Genomic DNA, 25,260 nt, shown 5'->3' with positions numbered 1-25,260 from the left:
TCTGTTGCCATCTGCAACAGAATTGCACATAATGCTGAAGTAGAAGTAGTCTAATCGGTCTAAAGTCGAATAGCAGAGGGATATTAGAAAATTTAGACATGGATCAGAATATAAAATGAAAGTCGCCAATGACCTATTTTACAGGAGAGCGATTTTAAGCTGAAAAGCGAAAAAACGAATTTGGCAAAAAATCGACTTATTCGACTCATATCCTGACAAGTCGATATGTTACTACTATTCCCTATTTCCCTTTTCTACAATACTGCAAATTTTAAAAACATAATAATAAAGGAGGATCTTGTAGGTCACAATTAAGAGTCATGGTCTTCAGACGAATAGGTCCCTGGTCCAAGTATGAAATTGTCTCCTCCCAATGCGAAAAATCTGAACGTCTGGGTCGATAAAGTGTCAATAAATTGTAAATATTTTATGCACTGTCATAACCCTCAATGAAGCGACTAGAGAAGTATACTGTTTCCAGTTTCTGATCCCTTTTCTTTATCTTAGTGCAATCATATTTGTTGGCTCCCTCCTGATCCAAGATTCCTGTCAGTAGAGCTCCTCTTATCTCTGTTCTGGTGTGACTATACAGTGCATCATCGAATCTCACTTCCTTGCCAGACCGAATTGACCAAATAGTGATATTCTAAGCTTAGGATTTTAAATGGAGGCGTCATGTTTTGCTTCTAGAAAGGCCAATAAATGTTGCATTACTTTGTGCAACACTTAGATAATCTTTAATAAGAAACTTAAATTTGTTAGAGAGTTCTTTTTTAAGATCTCAAATCTGAAGTCTGTTCCTCATAATCACATTTAGATTTTTTTCTATAAACATTTTATCTTTTTTGATATTTTTAAAAGTTGAGAAATCAATGTAGTGGGAAGTGGGGCACCTTTGAAATTGGGATTTTTCTCCTATGTTTAAATGGAACTGATCCATATCATAATGCAATTTAGCTCCTCAATCTGTTTGTGCAGTTAAATTGTATCACATTAAGGCACAATTTTATTTAAAAATAAGTGAAGAATCTCAATTTCAAAGGTGTCCCATTTCCTCCTATTCGGCTCTATTTGAAAAAAATTAATTGCAATTTTAATTAAAGATCTAATGCTTAAAAATCTCAGAATTGGAAGGGAGCTTATCAAAGAAATTGACATACAGTTATTTTATTGCATAGTAGTGTTGTTATTCTTTCATTTTTAGCAATCCTGTAAAATATTAAATAAATATTTTAATTCTTAAGATATTTCAATTTTCTTTAATTTTGATGCTCTTTGAGTTTTGTGAATATAATGTGTTAAATTATTTAAATTTACTAAAGTAATCCGCATATTGTTTTATCATAGGTGCTTTGTTAATTTAATTTTAACATTCTTGAAACATTCCAGATCTCTAAACACAAATAAAGTCTTTGACGGTAAATAATAAATAAATTAAAAACTGTTTATTGAATTTTTGCATGCTTAAGTAAAACATTCAATAACAACAAAATACGAAAAATTAATTTTATCATTTCCTTCAATATAGTTTTGCATTTGGCAAATTAATAAATTAGCAATAGTAAAATTTTTCTCTAATATTAATATTCAAGAAGGAAAAAAAATGCAAAAACTCCCAATAAAAGCTTTGCAAAACTCAAAGAGCAATAATTTCAAAATTTATTAAAATTATTTCACTACTTTCCTTTCCAAAGTAAATTTCCCAATGAGCGTAAAATTACTCGATGATTTGTTAATTAAATGGTGCTTTTTGTCTGCACGAAAAAGAATTTGCCAATTCTAGATCGTGAACACCTTCACAAATCAATTGCTGGTGAGAATTTTATTTAACTTTCTGCACCATCGAAGCTTCCCTGAATGCTTGAGCGAACAGTGCCACCCAGTCACAATACAATTTCCACATAAATTACAAATAAGCTTTATTAAATCATTAAATAAACATCACAGCACTAAATACTAATCAATGTGAACAATGTACGGGGAAATTGTCTTGTATAAAAAATCATTTACAGGTAGCAATGTGATAATATAGTTAGCGTAAATAGGATGATAAATATCAATCTCCTGGGTGAGTTTTTTTTGGCATGAGATATCATCATCTCAGCCAAAAATTGACGGAATGAAGATGATTTTTTTTCGGTTACTGACTAATAATAACAACTAACCCTGTCTCAATTGAAGCCTTTCCTCATAATATACCTAAAAATTCGTCCCAGGCAACCTAATACCTTTCCTTGTAGGAAAGCTTTTCTGTACTGGTGGTGAAAGCACGATTGTCCTGACCAAACTGACCCAGAACCATTGATATACCTCCATGGGCAGGGATTGTGCTACATGGTGATGTTGTTGGCAGGATTTCGTCTTTCTCAAAGAGTCTCCTGTAGACCCATGTCCTCAGAAGGTAGATAAAGTACAGAATAAGATGGATTACGATTCCAAGAGCACAGACTCCAACAACTGTGATCATTGCACTTCCTGGATCATTCCAATTCAGAACGCTGTAGATGTACGTTGAGCCTGATTTCGTAGTGCCGCCCGCGGCAAAGTAAATCACTGAGAAAATCACGTAAACCAGGCCAAAGGCAAGACCCTGTACAGCGTGATAGATTCTGACCGGATATGCCACGATCAGGACATCAATAAACATGAAGACAGAGTTTGTGGCATGTGTCAAGATGTTAATAGCATCGGCCATGTGGATTTCAGCTGCAAAAAAAAAACAAGTTAGTTAAGAAAGACCGTTAGTTTGAATTTAAATTTTGACAAAAAATAAATGTCAATGTCAATATGACAGTTGCTTCCGTTATAGTTTCAAAAAAATGTTATCCTTGATATTAAATTCAAAAATTTTAATTCTGTAAATTAATCTTTTTAGTTTTGTTAAAAAAATTTAAATAAATATGGATTTGAATAAGAATGTATTTTTATTGCATTATCTTTATTGGTTAACTTCCGTGAAGAGCATAAACAAACGCAAAAAATATGATCGTTCGGTATATTTTTTCTTCTTGAATTTTAAGCTAATATTTCGATCCTGTAGCCGAATTTTACAATATCAAATTTGAGAATGAGATTTTCAAATTTGAGAATCCTATTCTCAAACTCACACTACTCAGAATACTCACATTGATTTGAGAACGTTTTGTTCGAAAAATCGCACAATAAGATGTTCAATCATATTGCAATATTCATAAAAAATAATAAATAGTATCATTTTAGATGTTTTTGAACATATTTGTTTTTAGTAAATGTGAAAGATGAAAAGGTTGAGTTTACTCAATTATCAAACTCAAACTTTTTTGCTCAAACTCACACAATTTTACTCACATTGAGTTGAAACTCAACTCACATTGGAGACGCTCAGAGCAAGAGTGGTCTCCATTGTATGCCATTCCCTATTAAAACGGTCTACTTTTGCTCTGAGCATCTCATTGTGCAAGTTGCATGCGATTTTTCAAACAAAACGTTCTCAAATCAATGTGAGTATTTTGAGTAGTGTGAGTTTGAGAATAGGATTCTCAAATTTGAAAATCTCATTCTCAAATTTGATATTGTAAAATTCGGCTACCTGGATAGGATATTCTTCAGGGTATCAAATAACTTGGAAGAACAATTTGTCAAGGAGACTAGTTTTCTACTGCATTGTTTCAGATTCAGATGAATAAATCGAAACAGGAGATCATAAAGAAGTAAAACGCCCTACGCTTAATTGAAAAGACCTCAAAATTCCAATTTACATACGGTACTAAAGAATCAAATTGTACCCCAATAAAATAAAAAGGGGTGGCAAAGCGTCCCAGGATTTTCGAAATTCTCGAACTCGTAACTTATACGGGCTTCAGACCTAAGGTTTAGACAAATGGCTTAACTTTTTAAACTATGGTTATTTGCCAAAATTTTTGGGAAAATTTTGATTTAGAATTACAAATTCAGAGTGAATGGTCCATAAAATTGTCGAAAACCGAAAAAACCTTTGAGACCTTCGGGAACTGGGCTGAACCTCTAGTCTGAAAACCACTTTAGATGCTATACCTCAAAAATACTTTCGGATAATTTACCATGCACAGGTTCACAACCGATTTAAACTGATTCGTAAATCATTCAAAAGATCATCCAAAATGGCTTAAAAGTACAGTAGAATCTCGCTAATTCGGTTCTTTTAAGATCGGGCTACTTTTTAATTCAGGTGGCAGTTAAATTCGAAAATAGTTTGTTGACATTTTTCAAGTTCGATTATGAGTATCAAATGAAGCAAATATGCTTAAATTCGTCATGATTTGTCTTAGTTTTGATGTGATTTTGCATTATTAAGTGATTTTCATGCAATTTATAATAGCAATGAGCATGTAAACGCAATATGAGTATGCAAATGAACAAAAATCGTTACATTTCAAACAACTTGACGCCCGAATTTCTCTCTAATTCGGTTGACATTTCGGTCCCAAATGCCCGAATTTGAGAGAGTCTACTGTATTACAATTGATACTCTATTAAAGAGATGGCAAACCGGCCCAGCTCTGCGGAATGCTCGCATAATTTTGGGTGTATTACGGGTTCATAACCGATTAAATTGATTCACAATCCTAAATCAATTCCGAATTAGAAAATAGATTAAGAAGTGCTCAGCGTATACGTTAAATATTTTTTCGACATGAGTAACATGCTTAGCTTACTCATGCTTAGTAATTCATTGACACAGCCGGGTTCGAAATTTCAATAGGGGAAAGTGCCCATGCTTGATACCATTGGAAGCTTCGTAATGACTAAATTTTGCGTATGTTTTTCAATAAACATGACTCCGCAATATATCTTAAAAACTGGCCACTTTCTCATAGTTTTTAATATATGGTTGCAATGAATCACATATATTGTGAAACATAGAAAATTTAGTCATTACGAAGCTTCCAATGGTATCAAGCATGGGCACTTTCCCCTACCTTTCCAAAAAATTCAAATTTAACCAAAACTGTTAAAAAATGAGCCCTCCAAAGTGATTGACCTTGAAGAATTCAAAATGGCGATTTTTCGATCATAGGTATGTTTGGATAAAACGTTCGCCTAGGCTATCTGCAACACCGGAAACGGTCAAAATCCCGAACGCCAAAATCCCGAATGCCAGAATCCTGAACTCCAAAATCCCGAACGCCAAAATCCCGTAAGAAAAATTACCGAATGTTCAATATCCTGAAAGGGATGAAATTATAAGGAGATAAATGTGTAGAATAATTTCACAAGATTCTGGCCAATTCGGGATTTGGCTTTCGGGATTTTTACCGGGACCCTTCCCAAACATATCCAAAAACGAAAGAGATCTGTAGTGCCGTTTCGAAATAAAGCAAAAACCTGGTTTTGGAGAGGTTGGAGGGGAGTCAATGTAAAAAGGAGAAAACATATGGAGATAATGTTTTTTTTTTAAAGGCTTCATTGCATTGTCCATTTTTTTTTAAAGTCCGGAAAGAAAAGGCATTCACTTGAGATTAAAAAGAATACCAAAATATTGAGGTAATGCAAGTCTAAAGTTTGTTATTTGAGACGCTTGGAGCAAAAGAGCCTTAGCGTAAATGCAGATCTCTATCGAAATGATCGAAATAGTCCATTTGTGCTTTAAGCGACACAATTATATTTGGAAATAATTATGATTTTTCTTATATTTGATGTAGGAGCCAACATGTCAAATAAATTGCTCTGAATTTTTTTCAAACATTACAAAGGTAATAACGAATCATTAAAAAATCTCTAGGGGAAAGAGCGCTACCTACGGTCGACTCAAGCTTCGAATAACTCAATTTTTTTCTATCTTCTTAACGGATTTCACCCTTAGCACTTTTCTGGAATTTTGAGGCATTGGAATTGCTAACAAAATTCATTTGAAACACATTACAAAAAAGTAATTGTCCAAAGCTTGAGTCATCCGAAGGTATCACTCTTTGCCCTACTTTAAATCAGATTTTTTGACATGAATGCGACAGGATCAAAATAAAATAAATAAATACGTCCGTTGGGTAACTGTCTTTGATTTGAACTTGAATTTAGACAGTTAAATTAATGTCACAATGCCTAAAGTTAGAAAAAGAAGTGTCGCAATGTGTAATTCGTTATTCTCTGCTATAGAAAAAACTCAATAAAATTAAATCAGTTACACAAATCCCTTCATTCTTTTATTTTTTAATTTGATTGGAAATATCTAAATTTATTTGTCAATATAAAATAAGAAAAAATCAGCGGAAGCTTTTAAAATAAAATCTGCGCAGATTTCTCAAGAAATATTTCAAAAATCACAAATAAATAATTTCTACAAAGGCACAAAGCAATAAATATTTTTTTATTATTTTCTTTCAACACTTTATCACTCGATCATTAGGTACAACAAGATAGTTCAACCATAAATAGAGTTATTTTTACGAAAGTGGGCAGAAAGACGCAATTCCGTGAGAAAAAAAACGTCAGAAATAAAAAGAAGGAACTCACGATCAAAAAGAATCGACCAATAGATGATTGTGATAATTATTGACATGACCAAGGTAGAGTTGTGCAACGTCCAATAGACTTTGAAAGATGTTGGGACGACACCTTCGCTCTCCACGCGTGCTGCAATGAAAGAAAAACACTGGTTAAGACACCAAATATCAAGCAATAAAAGAGTCATAGTGATGATAATTAAAGTAAAAACTGTGTTGGAGCTCTGTGACCTTGACCGGGAAAGCGCTAAATCTAGTTTTTATGCGAAAATCACATGATCGTGCAATGAAATTAATATCAATTGTCGGGCAATCTTCCATGAAGTCTTGGTCTTCTTGCTAAAGATGAAGCCACTTGTGCGATCAGCAATGTCATCGGCATCTTTAGCATTTTGGTCATGGGAAGAAGTTTCAAAATAGCTCTTTAATGCTTCTTAAATGCTCAATAATGTTGTTTTATTTCTTTTTTTTTGGTTACTAAAGAAATTTTTTAACGATGAATTAGCTGCGTGAGATCACAATAAAATTAATCAACTGTTGATAAGAAAAAAAAGATCTTTATTACTTATCTTCGTGCGGGAATTTGATAAGAGATTTATTACCCAGCACAGAAGGGAATTTATTGCTTATTGGAATATTAATTACTCACACAGGTTTTATAGGAATGTGCAAATTTTAACTCAGTGTATTGAAAATATTATTCGTCTGATTGAAAGTAACCGTTAATTTGAATTTAAAATTAAAAACTATAAAAGCGATAAAGGTCGTTTATCGAGGGGCTGTTCATTGAAAATACAGCAACCATTTTGGCAATAATTATATCAGGAGACCTAGCAGACACTTATTTTTTAAAAATACAACAATTTATTTAAGAATCAAAAAGATATGTCAAAAATACAGAATCACAATTTTCATCACTGAAAAATAGAGTCTGAACACAGAAACAATGCTTTTTGACTATTTTTTCAATGGGATGAATAATTAAGACCAGCAGATAAACTATGAGTGCCAGATCGGCTGATTAGCGCCGATCTGTCGCTCTGATCGACTAATCGGCGCCGATGAGTTACTCTGATCAACAGTCATGAATAATTGTGAGTGATCGAATTACTTGCTACCTGATTTCTTTCTTTAAAATAGAAGAAAAAATATATTTTACATAAATCATTGGCATTTTACAATATTTAAAATATCTGACCAATTATTTCGAAAGACTTTAAGTTAAATCTTCTTTAAACGGATTTAAAAATTAGATATTTAGCAAGTAGGTTATATTATTTTCGAGTGAAATTCTATTCAAAATTAATTTTAAATATATATATTCTTTTAATTTTTCTTCAAAAACATCATGCCGATCTGTCGATCTCTACGAGGATAATCCCGATTTTATCGATTCTGCATAGAATATATGCCAATCTATCGTTCTGTTGATTTTCAAGAAATATCGTGGCGTTCTCTTGATCTCTGGAAAGATTGCATCAACCTGCCGATAATTTTCAAATGTCATTCTGATCTGTACACATCGTGGTAAACTGACGAGTTTTTGCAAATATCATGCCGATCTATCGATCTCTGCATAGAATATGCCTTGTTGTCCTCATGATTGTTCTGTTCTGCCGATCTTCGAATACTATCGTGTTGTTCTGTCGATCCCTGGACATATTGTATCGACGCATCGAGATTTTTCAAACATCGCACCGAACTGTCGATCTCTACAAGGATAGTACCGATTCGATCGACTCTGCATAAATTGTGCCTATCTTTGTTCTCAGGAATGATTCGTTCCGCTGATCTTCAAAAACTATTCTATCGATCTGTTGATCTCTAGAAATATTGTTTCCACATTTCGATATTTTTCAAATGTCGTTCTGATCTGCATATATCGTACTAAACTATCGAATTTTGCAAATATTATACCGATCCATAGATCTTTGCATAGAATGTGCCTTGTTGTTCTCTTGATTGATCTGTTCTTCCGATCTTCGAATACTGTTGTGTCTTTCTGTCGATCTCTGGACATATTGTATCGACGTATCAAGATTTTTCAAACATCGCGCCGATCTGTCGATCTCTATAAGGATAGTACCGATTCGGTCGATTCTGCATAAATTGTGCCTATCTGTTGTTCTCTGGAATAATTCGTTCTGCCGATCTTCAAAAACCATAATGTCGATCTGTTGATCTCTAGAAATATTGTTTCCACATATCGATATTTTCCAAATGTCGTTCTGATCTGCATATATCGTACTAAACTATCGATTTTTTTGGAAATATCGTACCGACTTGCCGATCTCTGCAAGAATAATACAGACTGGATCGATCCTGCAAAGATTCTGCCGATTTGTGGTTTTCTGTAATGATCTGTTCTGCCGTTTTTAAAAACTATTGTGTAGATCTATCGATCTCTAGAGATATTGTATCAACGTTTCGAGATTTTTTAAATATCGTACCGATCTGTCGATCTCTGAAAGGATAATATTGAATCGATCGATTCTACATACATTGTGCCGATATGTTTTATCTTGTAATACTCCGTTCTGCCGATCTTTAAAAGCTCTCGCGACGATCTGTTGATTTCTTCGACAATTTTCTGAATTTTCAAGAATAATTTTTGATCTGTCAAGTTCTTCAAAGATTTTTCTCTCCGCAAAGGTGTTGATCTTAAAAAAAAGGTAATGCCGATTCGTGTCTGCATAGACTGTACCGATTTATCTTTGATTGCCTCTGAAATTATGACGGTACCGTTCACATCTGTCGTTTTTTTTGGAAAGAATTATGCCGATCTGTCGATCTCTTACAAATATCATGTTTATAAGCCAATATTTGGCAAAAAACATTTAGATCTGTATTCTTCTGCAAGAATAGTGCAGGGTTACCAATTTTATTCCAAGGTTTTGTCTACCCGTCGGTTTCTCCAAATACCAAGCCGGTTTGACGTTTTTATTGGCGGCCAATCGGCATCTATTTGCCGATTTATCGTCTACAAAAAACTAATACAGCCACTTATTCATCCTCCGGAATTTTTTTAATAAGAAATAATTTTTGTTATTCTAGTAAATTAGAACACTGTCCTCGTTTCTTTTTTGATCTCAATTTACTAAATTCTGTCCATCAGCTAAATTGTCCAATGAATTCTTTTAATTGCTGTGACACGAAAACAACTAGTTTTCTTGCATTCAAGGCCCAATCATCCATCAATGAAGGCAATTAAATGAACCACAAATTTCTAACACACGCCACTAAATTTTTGCAGTCGTCTGTAAAATTTTAATTTTAGTCAAGGGTTTCGTGGTGCGTAGAATGCCGAAAAAACTGCTTTTTCAGCTTAACAATGGTAGTTTAATTATTGGTGGAAAGAGCCATCATCTAATGAATGTGTTATTGTTATTGGGTGCGAATATGGGCAAAGCATCATTTTGAAGTGCATTTTGATTGAGTGGAAACCTCAAAACCTTGACACACATTGACATTCGGTATTGAGGGATGTCACCAAGTGGAAAACTCACCAGAAAACTGTGGATGAAAGTGCCAGAGGGAGACGAGAATGGCACCCATTGTTGTGGTTATCATGCAAGCCACTATTCCCCAATTGGTCAGGTAGATGAAGTAGAAGCCCCAGTCGGAGGCTGTAACATTGTTGCTCATGGACACAGCCACGGATGCGATGAAGATGATTGCGATAATCCATCGGTAAATCAGATAGATGCAGTTCCTATTCCGCCGTTGCCACTGAATTCAAAAGAATAATCAGTCAAACACAATGGTCTGGAGAAATTCCCTTCGGTACTTTTGATAGATAATAAATCGCTCTTGCAATATTATAGGGGTAACAGCTCTAAGCTTAAATGCATTTTGGCTGGGACAGCTTCAAAACTTTCTCTATCTTTTATTCCCTTTTTCTTTGGAATGAACATCATTAAACATATTTGAAAGGCGTGTCATCAAACGGTAAACCTGTAATTAGAGTTGAGCCCCTTCAATATCTAATAAGCGACATCTTGCGTAAACAACTCTAAAAATGATGTAAAATGTTATTAGTTTTTACTTAACATGTTTTATTTAGAAAAAATAATAAATATATTATTTGTAAAATAAAAATTTAAAAAAAATAATAAAGCTCCTATTGCATTTACAGTTCTGAATTGCCTAGTTCTATGGAATAGTAGTTTTATTGCAAAGTGAATGTAAAAAATGACATCAACAACCCTTTCGACTGAACCATTAGCGCCACTATCGGAAGGAAACTCTCGCTAGGCGGCGCTGTGAACTGTTCTCAATTTTAAATTATCAAACGTTTAGTTTAAAAGCCCGAATATACAGAATAAACCATTTTTTAGACATTAAATTTCCAAATTAAGGGAAAGTGCTCTCCCTTCGAACGTTAATGCCTTCGAATGATGTAAATTTCTTTTGTTTTTCGTAAGAGATTTACACTAAATTATCACGGAATTATCAACAATTGATGATAAGCCAACTAATATTTGATAGAAATGTGTAAGTCTCTTAGAAAAACTAAGAGAAAATTCACATTATTCGAAGGCATGAACGTTCGAAGGGAGAGTACTTTCTCCTAAATCTGGGTAGAAAAAGGCTTTCAGGCTTCGCATATACTATGGTTTCGAACACTTTACACTGAGAGAAATCCGAAAAAGTCAAAATAACATTCTGGAAATGTTAATTTTACCCTGCAGTATTGATCCGAAAATAAATAAATAAATAAATAAAGAATCAGACCTAATAGCAATATTTTATCCGAGTTTTGATAGCCAGTATTAAGTCACACATTTTCTTTAAAAAAAAATAAGACAGATTCATTAAACACTGGGAGAAATCCGAAAAAGTTAAAATAACATTCCGGAAAAGTTAATTTTACCCTGCAGTATTGATCCAAAATCGGTGTAAATATTACCCCTTTTAGGTGTATTATGTGTTGAAGTTACCCTTCTTTCATGTTGATTTTACCCTAAAAAGGTGGAAAATTAACATTAAAAAATCTTGATATATTTTTACACCCAAAAAGTGTTAAAGTTATGACGAAAAAAAGTTAATCGCAGCCTCTTTTTTTTCTCAGTGTATATTTTTCCCATATTCCCTTAGTGGTTCTGTTCTGATTTATTTATGACAATATATTTTATTAAGTTAGTCTTAAGTCACGCATTTCCTGAAAAAATAGGTCAGATTCAAAGAATATGGGAAAAATATGAAGTGTCCAAAGCCAGAGCATGTGCGAAGCCTGAAAGACTTCCCCTGTACATATAAGAACACGAATTCAAAAACTTTACCTGCGATTTCACGAGATCTTCAGGAGGATCTAAATCACATCCGCACTGGCTTAGACGAAACTCCTCCTTGCATCCCATGCAAGTCCCTCCGAATAATCTCATCTTTGTTTCTGCTCTGATTCTTTAAAATTTTTGGCGAAAATTTTCAATTGGTTTCCTCAGACCTTCTGTTTCACTCAATGTTTCCACACCATTTCCACGCAGAATTTTAGGAGGAAAATGCTAAGCACCTGCGAAACACACGCAACCATTATATTAGCGCTTTGTCGATGGATCTCTTATCTCTCAGTTTCATTTCTATCACTCCATTCACGATGATACTCATTTTGGATCACAGCGAGTGGTATTTTGCAACTTGCATGATCTCAAACTTATTATTAATTTTGTGTTGTGTGATCTAATCGTAATTACGGGTTTTTAGACCAGACAAATCGGTATATGGATAAGCATTTTTTTTTCACTTCGATCTGAAGACTTGAAAGTTATTGGGAGTTTTTCTAAGAGCTTTTTTTTACTGAACTTTAATATTTTTCATTTACTATTTTGCTTGGAGAATTTTAATTGACATTAATGCTATATTTAATTGATGTTTTTTTAAGTAGGAAGGATTGCAAGAGCTCAAGCTTTGTGGAATGCTTGAAACCAAAAATTACACTTCGTAAGAAGGTTCATATCACATGTCTGGATTAACAATGTTCTACAACTGACTAACCCGTACTGTAAAACCTCATAAAGGAATTTTCTATAACGTATTTGTTTTTAATGTTTACCGGTTTTCAACCGACTTTAAACAAGTTATTATTAAGCACTCAGAAGTTCACTCAAAATGCTAGGTATTAACACCATTGCAATGAAAGCAGTTGAAAGTGATTTAGATTTATCAGAAATTTAATGACCTTTCCAAAAATCCATAAGTTTCTCAAATTTGTTGAAAACTATGCTTTCTACAGGTTTTTTAACCTTGAACTTTGAAAAATCGTTAATAAGAATGTTTAAGCGGTATTTGAGTAAATGTACGATGCCGACTTTGACAATATCGGAAAGTATAAAAGGTCTTAAGAATTGTAAACTTCATGAGCGTAATAGTGCTATTCCAATGAGAAATAAACATGTTTTTTAGCGCTTTACTATAGCGCTTTCCATACTTGGTTTAGTACAGTTCAGTGTTAGAAATTATAGTGTTTTGAACAAAACGTATTACAATCAAAATTGTAATAATATAATAAATCTAATATCTGTACTTAAAACTCTGCTTTAAATTATAAGCAATTCCAATGAAAAATGAATATGCTTTTTAGCACTTTACTGTTCTCAAGTGCTTCTGCATTATCGAATTCTCTTCGTGTTGGTTCCTGTTTCGACTGTTTGGTGGTTTTAGAACACGGCGAGGACTGGGGAAACCCGTCGGGACAGAAGTAAACACAAAAAAGTCGATAATACAGAAACACTTGAGAACAGGTAAGTACTAAAAAACATGCTCACTTTTCATTGAAATAGCACTATAATTGTTTAAATATAAAACAGAATTTTAAGTAGGGGAAAGTGACCATGCTTTATACTGTAAAATGATTTCCAAGGTTTGTGATTATTTTCTGATTACCACACAAACCGAAGCGATTCTTCCACTATGACAAAAAAAATGTCTCACTTATTAGGTTCATAATCCAACTTCTAATAGTTCCTGGAAATCCTTAGATTTTCCTCAAGAAGAAAATGGAAATTCAGTGGCGATTTTTATATAAGTTGGGTCCGGGGCCTTCCTGTATAATAATTGATTCGACAATTCGGAGGCCCATTTTCACTGTAAAAATTTCACCGGATACAAAAAATTGCACATCAATATTTAGACGGAACTCTAATCTATTTGCTTAAATCGTTTGTACGACTGATTATTAGTTTTAAAATCACTTTTATGTAATTTTTTCTAAGCCATGTTTTATGACATTAGAGCGCTAGCGAAAACCATTTTTTCATTTTGAGTCCAAGAAAATGTCACTTTGCAACCTTAAAATTCAGGCAACAGGGTTGAATGCTATGTCAATTGTCGATAAAATTGGAGGATTACAATAGGTGTAATTATGAGAGAATCACATCTAATGATAGAGTTGCCACAATTAAATTATCATTCATGGACCCTTTTTAAAATATGGCATGGACACAGGTAGAATTTATGAATTTGTCACCACCCACAAAAACAGTGTCCCCAAGTAAAAATATTTTTACATAAATATTAATACTGATGAACCCTCTATGTGCCTATGATAGTATTTTTCCTGAACAGCGATAGTAATTAAGAAAAAACTTATGAAATATCATGTATTGAAATTACAGTTTTGGACCTATTTTTGCTTTTGCTTCCTGAAACTAGGAAAAAAGAGCTAGATTCCTAATTTTTTCAGGAAGTGTGAGACTTAGGACCAGCTATCAAAATATATTGCTAAGAGTCACAACTATTGATTAACACAAGAAAAAAATAGTTATTATCAAGCTTGGATCGTATCAAGCATGGTCACTTTCCCCTACAGTTATTAATTTTATTATATTGTATTATAACTTTGATTGTAATACGATACGTTTTTAATAGCTTAATTTCCAGCACAGGACTGTACTAAACCAAGTCTGGAAAGCCATTTCCAATTTCAGACAAAAAAATAAAAAAAATAGAGATATTTAAGCTTAATCAATAATAAAAACTAAGAAATACAATATCAAAATTTGGTGTACTATTTAGTAATAAAGTTTTAGAAATGTTACTCTTTTTGGTACTAAACAGACCACCTTTGTCAAGAGATCTTCACGTTTCAGACGATTTCTGAGAAATGTCGTCACGTTGTTTGTCCGTCTGTCCGTCTGTCCATCTGTCCATCTGACTGTCGTCAGCTCTAGAGGCCAAACGGTAAGAGATAGCGACTTGGGACCTTCGGCCCCCCCTCTTAAGTTGACCTAAGGATCGTTAACATGTCCCTCATTCTTTCTCCACCACTCCCCACCCCAACCCCTTCAAAACAATATTTTTTGGGATTGCTCGAAAATGCGTTATGCGTTTTTTTTTCAATTTTGGATATGTTTTAGAGATTACCCAGGCGAACATTTCGACTCTATACGAAAATACCGTTGAATCATTCCTAATAACGGGTTTTCAAGGTAAAAGGTTAAAAAGACGCTTTATTTATCAAGCGAATGGTATCATTTTTGGGCTCGTTGGAAAGGTCATGGAATTTCCTATAAAACTGAACCGGTTCCAATTAATTCATTATCGGTTTTGAACCGATAATGAACCGGGTCATAGCCGATAAATAATTTTTATCCGAAAATCAATTCTATTGATTTTTAAACAATTTTGGAGAAACTTTTGAATTATTTATGAATCGGTTCAAATCGATTGAGAACCGGTAAATGGTAAATCATGCGAAAGTTCTTTTGAGGTACAGCATCTAAGTCGCGAGTTCGAGCATTTCGCAAAGCCAGGGATGTTTTGCCACCCCTTTTTATTATAAACGACTTATTTAATTATTTTGTTTTTCTTTTTATTGTTTGTCGTATTCGTAATTTATTCGTATTTATATGTTAATTTACGTCATAACTTTTTCATATAACTTGTCCATTTTTATATGTCAACAAAAGAAGTTTTAGTACTTCACGGAATATACTTGAAAAGTCTTGGTTTGTGACATAAAATTGTGTTTTTAGATGTAAACTTTTTGCAATGGTCTTAAGTGCTTTTCTTGAAGTTATGCATTTGATTGTGCATTTGTTACCATTTAAATAATTTTTATAGGAAAGTTGTTTCTTTAGTGTATTTATTTTAAGAATTCAAGGAACACAATTATTGAGTTGTCCAAAAATATAATTTTGAGGGATTTCATTCTCAAACTAATACTGAGGTGTAAATGTCTCATTGATCATTTTTTAGTAGTTCTTGGAAATTTTGTATTTCTTTTGTTCTAAGCACTTTGTAACTGTCTACACCAGTTGGAGAGTGTTTCTAATGTTAGAGATACACTCATCAGTTCCCAGATAGAATGACGTTAAATTAATTAATTCATTTTGAAATGATTTAGTACTAAAATAAGGGATTTCGTTTTTAAAATAAAAATCTAATGATACTTCAGATCTGAATTAAAAAAATAAAATTTAAATCTAAAATTTAAATTTGAAAGCTTTAATTTTAAAGTTAACTACAAAGGTTAACTCATAAGACAAATACGTCATACAGCAGTATAATGTAAGAAATATTTTTGCGCATATTTTTAAAGGTAACAAAAAATTAATCTTGTGAATTTTACTAACCATTTTATGTCTGATTTGATTTTTTCCTTTACCTCAGACGTATATAAAATATTTTTTTAATTAATTGGTCATCTACAAGGTCCCCAAAAGTTTAATGTCAAGTTTGGGTTTTTTTTTTAACATCAAAAAGTAAAATAGAAAACAACACATCAATTAAACATTCTATTGCAAGTTAATTGGGACTAAAAGAGAAAATTTTCCTTCTAAAAATTTTTTTTAGTACAAGACTGTTTTTGTATGCTTCTGCATTATCGACTTTTCTATATGGTGGTGCTTTTCATGACTCTCTTCCTCAGTATTCGTTGTGTTTTAAAACTATCAAACACTCGGTGCAGGAACCAATACAAAGAAAAGTCGATAATGCAGAAGCATACGAAAATAGTCTTGTACTAAAAAGTATATGTCATTTATTATTGGAATATAATCAGAAGTCTCTCTTTAAAGGCTTTCTTTAAATCTCAAGCTCCAGCTTAAAATTATTGGAATGGTTTCATCGTTTTAACATTCAGACAAGTTCTAAAAATTCTAACCCAGATTTTAGTACAAGTCAAGGAGTGAAAGGGGAGTATTGAATTGAATTATATTTGAATTGATATTGTTCTGAGCTGTATTATAAGTTGTTTTTAAAATAATATCACACACTAAATGCTGTATTTCTTCTCAGAATTTATCAAAAAGCAACATTAAATGCAAATATCAAGTCAAGGCTTTTAAATGCAATTATCTCACGTTGCAACAGATATCAGTTAACAGAAGATTTTCTAGAACAACTTCAATGTTTTGCTTTCCGATGAAATTCAAGTCAATCTGAATTGAGAATAAAGATGAAAGGAAAACTATTTGCAGACTTATCGTGAAGTGTTGCGGAACTTTGTAAGAAAAAAATTTTGCGTTTTAGTTGGATAAATTTAAACGTATTACGCGACTGTCAAACATTCAATCAATTTGTCTCGTTGGTAATTTACGGAAAATGCTAATTTACTTGCACATCGACTATTGAGGCTCCCAAAGCTTACCTCTTGAGCTTTTTCAGCCCATCGAGTCACTGGGTTTCAACAAAAAAAAACGCAATCAATGACGCAAGTAGCCATCAAAACAAGTATTTAAGTATGGTAAAAAGGTAATTTACAGCCGTCACTGATGAGGCTCTCCAAAAACCATCGCTAAACTCAACCACAGAGCTATTTTATCACTCAACAGCTGATCGTTTTATCTGATCGTATTGCAATTATTTACGGTAGTTATTTTCAAAGTTGCGTCTTTTATGGCGTTAAAAAATAATAAGGTAAACAGAGAGATTATTTTTGTTTTATTCTTTATGCTGAGAGGTTCTTTACCCAAGGGGATAGAGATCTTAAGCACTTAGCTTACAAAAAACGGTTTTTTTTTCGACGGAATTATTTATTCAGGTTTTATAATTTGCTGTGCATAGATGGTAAAAACTTGATACCAATAACATTTGCTAAAAATTAGAAAATTGATAAAAACTTTTATAGTTACTTAAGTGGCATATTTTACGATCAGAAGTAGGGAAAAACAAATTAGAAGTGGAAGCTTATGAAGTAAACCCAGCTTTTAGAATTCTCCTCTAACAAATTGGCCGTAATATTGAAGGCTCTTAAATGTTGTTAATAAATTAATTAAAAATAACCAATAGTCAAATCCTTGGTATAAGATACATCAATTTAGAAACAATTTATGATAGAATATCCTGAAATGATAAATTTACAAATAATTTAAAGTTACTACAACTTCAACTGAAATAAATCTTTCAATTTAAAATACGAACAGAATTATTGAAATAATTTTAGCAAAACTCAGATTTTTGTCACTAATTAAAATATAAATTATTTGCCAATTTTTACAAAATGGTAATGAAGATTAGTAGGATGGGGGACATCTTGAATTAACTACTTTTCAGATATGGCTCTTTTATCATGAATACAAAACGTTAATCTCATTGATCGTGAAATTGTTACAGTCATCATCAAAACTATACGATTATATGGCAAATTTCCGTATTTTTTCAAACGATTCTCAAATATATATTCGCAATTAGGGAAAGGTGAGGTTATTTGAGATGGGGATACATTGAAAACTCTATTTTTTCGTACATTTCTAATTGAATTAATTTAGGAATAAATTAATTTAAATCCACAATTGCCTTGTCTATCTAAAATACACCAACTTACTTAACAAATATGCAAAATAGCGTTCTCAATGTAGCCCCACTTCCCCCTACACGGTTTAAGATGCATATTACTGAGATAGTTGGAGATAGTAACCCATAAGAATAGTGTTTTAGAAATACTGAAAATACAATCTTCATTTTTAGATTTTTTTCTTATAGATTAATAGATATTTATTGTGAAGAGGAATATAAATTATAAAAGTTATCAAACATGTGCCTTAACGGTCACTGAATTTAAATCCTTCACATTAATTTATTACAAACATTATTTATTTAGGTTGTGTAACTGTCTAAGAAAATAATTTGTCATCCAGAATTCCAATTGAAAATGGGAGTAAAAGAAAATATTATCAAAATCGACGCGATGTCAAACTTTTGATTAAAACTGCACAATATATCGTAAAGCGAAAAAGATATTAAAATGTGTATGTGCCTCTGTCAGGTAGTATTTCTCGCGTAACTGAAGAACTAATGTAACAAAAAAAGTATATTCAGACAGCAATTTGGATATAAAGTTGCCCAGAAATTATTATCCAAGATCGTCAAGATTGCGTATATATTACGCGATAGATGAAAATGACAGTTAAAAAAATTATTTGAAAATTGAAGAAATAAGACGAAATTGTAGTAAAAGGTGAGCAAAAGTGAAGATATTTTCTCATTACTGCGATATCATTCTATTTAATATTGTATTTCATAACTTAGCATACCTTATAGAAAAGCTTAATATATGCTAATTTTTCATAAAATTGTGACAAAAATGTGTAAATTTTAGAATAAATGAAGATGACGGTGATGGTAACGATACACCAATTAATGTGATTCTGCCTTATCTATCTTCAAAAATTGTCTGAAAAATAGTCAAGGACCATAAAATGAAAAGCAAACGTAATAACAATATCTTCAATTGTCAGAGAAAAATTAGGAAACAAGTATTTGTCCTGATTTTGTCAATTTAGATGTTAATTCGAAATAAAATGTAGCAAAATGTCTTTTTGAAACCACAAATTTTTCTTTTTTTAAACATTGAACATCATTAAATTTATTCAAAATTATGTTTATTAACAATTGTTTATAATTGATCTTGGATTTTATATTTTCAAATTTCTCTACAGATGTATTGAATATATATCTCTATAATTTTAAATTTAACAGTATTTTTATTAATAAGATGAGGGGTTCCTGTGAACTATTCTTTAATCCGACAATTTTCAACATATTTTTTCAAAAAAGAAATATTTTTATATTTTTCAAGACTTTAAATATGTATAAACATACACAGTGGATTATTTCTTTGTCTTTAAAAAAAAAAGATTGTGAGGAACAACTAATTTTTGGTCTCATAATTCAGGCTACCCCCTTAAAAATGGCGAAAGGTACTAAAATATACAAAATTGAGGAAAAGGTATTTGTTTTAAACAGATAATACAAAAATTCTTGAGATCATTTCTACTAATCGGAATACACTTCTTTACAAGCATGTTTACATAAAAAGTTGTTTTTCGTTTTATTTGACAGGAATTTAAAAATGGGAAAGGTCATTAAAGCTTAAAAAGCTAAAAGTACTTATCCTTATACATATTCTAAAATAAATTTATTGTTTTTAAAAGTAATAAGGGAAGAGCACCAGCGATCGGCATGGTTAATACCACATTGTTGCTCCAAATTAAATGATTTTTTAAAATGATTAGCTACTTTTTACCATTTAACTCTCACAAGAATACAGTGCATTAACTCAGATTTAATTTATAAAATCATTTTTCCCTGAGACACCTGAAATTCCTGATGATCCGAGGTACAGAGTGCAAGTTTGCAATTACACATATTTTTTATTAATTTATTGTAAAAATTAAAAATTCAAAAGCACAGATATAGTTAAATGGATCACTAATGTATCAATTAGCATACATAAAAATACTAAATAATGTTTTGAGGATTATATTTTCAACTAAATATGCAGCATGTCTCTTAACATTCCGATCCGGGGTACTCTTCCCTTATTTCTTAGATTGCTTTATGCTTTAGATGCTTTTTTTTTCATTTTTTTCTAGTACAGGATTATTCCGACGATTTTGACATGATCGTTATTTTTAATTTTGAAATTAGAACACCGCGTGAATTAAATTTCAGAATATATTCTTACGTGCTGGATACAATTACGGGTTAAGTCAAAAGATGGCTTGAAGCGGTAGCTTATTTTTGGGAATTTGAGCAAATTTGGCCAGGGAATCCACGAAGTACCCGAACTGCTTTAAGGAACCTGGGGAACCTACACTGTTTTCAGGGAGTTCATGGGGAACTTGGGGGACCCATTTAACTTTTGTGAAAGCCGAGGAACTCAAGGAATTGGGGAAACCCGAGTATTTGTTAAGGAACTTACGGAGAATCCATACATTTTTTAGGGAATCGATACATTTTTTTCTTGGAATTCACGAAGAACTTGGGAAACCCGGGGAACCCAGACATTTTTCATGGAACTCGCGAAGAACTCTCAGGGAACCCATAATTTTTTTCTAGGAACTAATGTATTTTTCAGGAAACCCACGGGGAACACTGAGACCCCTTTTATTATTTCGGGGAACCGGGAACTTAAGCCACTCTTCTAATTGTTTTTGAGTTATTCCTTGGATGGTTCCACGTATTTAATTATAATCAAAATAATTATTTGAAACTACATTCCCATAACTTTCCCACTAAGCCATCTCGGCTTAAACCGTAAGTATATCTAGGGCATTACGAAGAGGTGTACTTGATAATCGACTAGAATTTAAAATTCTATCGATTATTTCCAGACAAAATCCAAAAAACAAAAAAAAACAAAAACGATCTTTAAATGTCCTAGCAAAAGTTATCCTCTGACCAAATTCGATACTTTAATTTTCAGTTGATCCCTTCCAACATTTTTTTTGCAAAGAAAAACAAATTTATTTTCTAAGATTGAGCATTTTTGAAAATATAATTTTTCTTCCATTTTATATCTGGCTGCTATTTTTTCTATTGTAAACGGTTTCGATTTCTATTTTGAAGTTTTGTTAAGAATTCTGATACAAATTTGCTTGATTTAGCAAATTAAAAAAGAGATTTTTCGTTCTCATTTCATCCGCAAGGCAGCTGAGGTACTTCCTGTTCGACTTTCGAAATGTTTCGAGTATCAAAATGGATCTCTTTTTGCTTTCTAGTGGGAAGAGTCAATACAACATGCCTAATTCACAATTATTTTTAACAGTGTCTTATCCTGTATTTCATAATTCAAATAAATTGAAATCAATTCAAAATTCTAATATAGTTTAATCACTGAGAGAAATCCGAAAAAGTTAAAATAACATTCTTGAAATGTTAATTTTACCCTGCAGTACTGATCCGAAATCGGTGTAAATATTACCCTTTTTATAGGTGTATTGGGGGTTAAAGTTACCCTTTTTTATGTTAATTTTGCCCTTAAAAAGGTGTAAAATTAACATTAAAAAATGTTGATATATTTTTACACCTAAAAAGTGTTAAAGTTATGAGGAAAAAAGGTTAATTGCACCCTCTTTTTTCTCAGTGATTTAACTTTTATCCAAGACACTATTGGAGAGCCAAACACCAGCTGTGAACGGGACGATTGAATTAAAACGCTGCGAAAAATTACACAGCCCAGAAAACATATTTAGCAAAATGGAAATTACAAAAATATAGAAATAATCAGTGTTTAACGACTATTTTCGTCATGAACTAATGGCGAATAATAAAAATTATCAAAATTGGCTATCAAATCAATTTGGAATATGTCCAGTACTATTCGGAAAATCATTAAAGCTAATGGAATTGCTAAAATTTGGCACAAAATTTTGTATTACATGTGACTTTAAGAGACTTCCCAAATAAATATTATATTAAGTATAGCATTAAATTCTCATCACAAACTCAATAGAATTGTGGTTCCCTTTTATGCACAAAGCTGATCATTGTGCCAATTTGCAAAGGAAAAGCAATTCATACCGACAAAATAATTTGCCATAGAGTTGAGCAACATTGTAAAGGAAGACCATTGAGGAAGAAGCAAACGTGTAAGAATTATGTAAATATTTGTATTAATAAAATATTGACCAATAGAACACAAGTTATTTGCAATAGAAACTTTCCGTAAAGAATTTATCGGCAATTCTCTTCTCACTTTTGACGCTCTCTTGGCATTTGGTGTGGCTTGGACATAAGATTTTGCAATTCAGACAAGTTTGTAAGAATCTGGTAAATTGCAAAATAACTCTAATCTGGGGAAACTAGATATATTTTGAGAACCTGTTTTTTTTTCTCCAGAAAAAGGCATCTCAACATTATTAATAATTTTGCAAATTTTGTACTAAACTGATGGTTTTCTAACAGTTAAGTGTGTACCAAGTGAGCTACCTTCAAGGTGGCGAAATGTTTGAAGAAGCCTTTCAACTTCGTCACATAAAAAAAACAATAAGGTTCTTTAACATTTGCGGTTTTGTGCAAGGGAGTAAAAAAAATAATGCCCAAATGGTGTGTGAATTGAAATATACAAATGCTTTTTTAGATCCACTAGAAAGGCACGTGAGTTGCATAATTCCCTATATTCCATTTCATTGCAATTATAGTGGCAGCATAATTTTACAAATACACGTGAGAGTCTGCCAGGTGAGATGGAGATCACGAAGAATATTTCCTCAGACCCAAAAGATGTTGATCTGGGGCGGTGAAGAAACCTTCAGAGGTTTTACTCTTTTTTTTTCACTGTCCCTTCTTACATATCAATCCACTTCTCACGCATTTTTCAATAAAAAAAACTACAAAATTTAAATAACGCACAAAGGCACAATTATTCAATAGAGATAATCAATCAGTGTCTATAATTTGTTTCTCCATCAATATCTTTGGCATCGCCATGCGGAAATACTCTGTAAAATTTTCACTTTTCACCAAGAGATCATCAAATGCATTCAAGCAGTGCTTCAGAAACACCAGATAAGAAATTCAAGATCACCTTTAGTTGCTGATCACTTGAGAACAATTTAACTTAACACGCAAAATCAACGCAAAAATCGCGTTCGATGCACAAATTGAGATCGAAGGTGTTTCACCAGTGAAGAGTGAAGCCAGACTGAGGTAACAAGCCCACCTTATGGGTTCCAGCACTGCACACTTCAGGTGTTTCTCCCACTTGTAACACTTTTTGTCTCTTTTGCCGCCAGAATATCGCAATTGCTCTGCAAACTGATAAGATTTCCACAAAAAAAATCACTCAAATGTTTTAAAATTCAAATTTTGTGATAAAAATGCCAAGGGGCATTCAAGTCACATAAGAAATTGTACACCACATTATAACATTATTGTGATATTTCAATCGAATTTTCTTCTTAATGCGTTTATTTTATCTACGACTTATATAAAGATGAAAAGCTAACAATTACATTAACTTTTTCATTACACGATCAACTAAATATTACAGGAGCGTATGTCAAATTTTATTATCATTTTTGGGACATTAATTTTTCCATTAAGCCTTCTCCAAAACCAAAATCTTGCCTCTTGTTTAATTTCATAATGAGAGAGATACTTGTACCAATTTTAATCTAGAATAGTAGAGAACTCAATGGTTATAAATCTATCCCCTGGCATTTGGCCTGTGGAATTGAACCCAAAGTTCATTATTACACACAATCACGTATGGGAATTTTTCTGCCTACTGATCCTATTTTAGAAGTTACTGATCCCTATGGAGGGATAAATATACTAGATTTCTGTCTAAATAACTTGTCCCTATCGGTTCTCTGAGCTAAGAAAAGGATTAAATACCTCCATATAAAAAAGAGAACTTGTCATGGAGGTGGTTATATCGTTCGATCTTCAAATCCCCTGCTCCATTATTCTGAAAATAAAGAGAAAATTGGAAAAAATTCCACATTTTGGAAATTGAATATTTCCTGTTTAGAAATTGGAGATTTTTGGGAGCGAGGTTAAATCTCTAAACTGAAACATAATGTTATAAAATTCAACATTTAAGCAATTAATTTTACAGTGAGTCTCCAATAACATATAAAAATTTAATACATAGGGGAAAGTGTCTATGCTTCGTACAATCCCAAGCTTCGTAATGACTAAATTTTTCCTATGATTCTCAATAAATGTGACTCATCGCACCCATATTTTAAAAACTCGGGGAAAGTGCCAAGTTTTTAGAATATATTTCAGATTCTTTTTTATTCAGAAACATAGGAAAAACTTAGTCATTACAAAGCTTGGGTTTGTACGAATCATGGGCACTTTCCCCTATGGCCTCTACACACCAGAGAAATTTATGTCTATATCGAAGCAAATTGCCTACCCTTGTATAGGACAAACTGATAAATATGGACTTAAATTTCACTATTGTGTTGTTCTCTATTTGTTTCTTATTACTCAAATTTATTAGTTATTTTATTAGTTTATTTACGATTGAAGATATGTACAGACTTGTTTGTTTCTTGAAAGTCTTTAATAGGTCAATTTCTGCCCTATTCACAAAAATCTAGAAAAAAACGTGATTATACTAAAATAAGAGAAGGATAAGGGATGCGATTCATAGTCACACTAGAGAAGCTTTGAAATAGGGCTCTTAGCTGAGATTTTTTAGAAACTCAGCTTTAGTTATCCGAGCTAAAATGTGGCCTTTTCGGATTGGATTCAAATTTTGGATATACAGTAGAACCCGCTATAGGCCATCGCTCTATAGTCTACAATTTATCGATCGTTGATTTCAAAACACTGATTTTAAGTTAGGTTATGTTTTTTAGTACGCGACATGCAATGTTGTCATAATTATTTTAATATTTTTGACTAACTTTATTGAGTAGTTGTAATAATTGTTATCCATAATGAAGAGAGCGAGGACAAGTACCACAATCGCAAAGAAAGTGAAAGCCGTCGAGCAATTTCAATACTAAAAGTCGTTGATAATTTTAAAAAATGACATGGACTATAGTGCGACTCAAGTGTCAAATCTGGAACCAAATATGGCCTATAGCGAGGCTCTACTGTACTTACACGTTCTGAGACT

At 32.4% G+C, this 25,260-nt stretch overlaps 1 protein-coding gene across 3 annotated transcripts; it reads right to left on the bottom strand.

Annotated features, from left to right (window-relative positions):
- Positions 1-1,902: 1,902 nt before the first annotated feature.
- Positions 1,903-23,400, bottom strand: LOC129807300 (protein rolling stone-like). Of its 3 annotated transcripts, none has more exons than XM_055856475.1 (5): positions 23,209-23,400; positions 11,741-11,970; positions 9,965-10,187; positions 6,469-6,588; positions 1,903-2,706 (listed from the first exon to the last, which is right to left on the bottom strand). In XM_055856475.1, exons 2-5 carry the CDS (start codon positions 11,840-11,842, stop codon positions 2,222-2,224), a joined length of 930 nt encoding a protein of 309 aa, XP_055712450.1. In that variant the 5' UTR covers positions 11,843-11,970; positions 23,209-23,400; the 3' UTR covers positions 1,903-2,221. The 3 variants fall into 3 exon arrangements, with proteins under 3 accessions (XP_055712450.1, XP_055712452.1, XP_055712453.1); XM_055856477.1 differs by having other exon boundaries at positions 22,846-23,341; XM_055856478.1 differs by lacking the exon at positions 23,209-23,400 and having other exon boundaries at positions 11,741-12,412.
- Positions 23,401-25,260: the final 1,860 nt, after the last annotated feature.

This window comes from Phlebotomus papatasi, chromosome 3 (genome assembly GCF_024763615.1).
Source record: "Phlebotomus papatasi isolate M1 chromosome 3, Ppap_2.1, whole genome shotgun sequence".
In the NCBI taxonomy this organism is placed as follows: domain Eukaryota; kingdom Metazoa; phylum Arthropoda; class Insecta; order Diptera; family Psychodidae; genus Phlebotomus; species Phlebotomus papatasi.
This window is presented reverse-complemented; position numbering and strand designations above follow the sequence as displayed.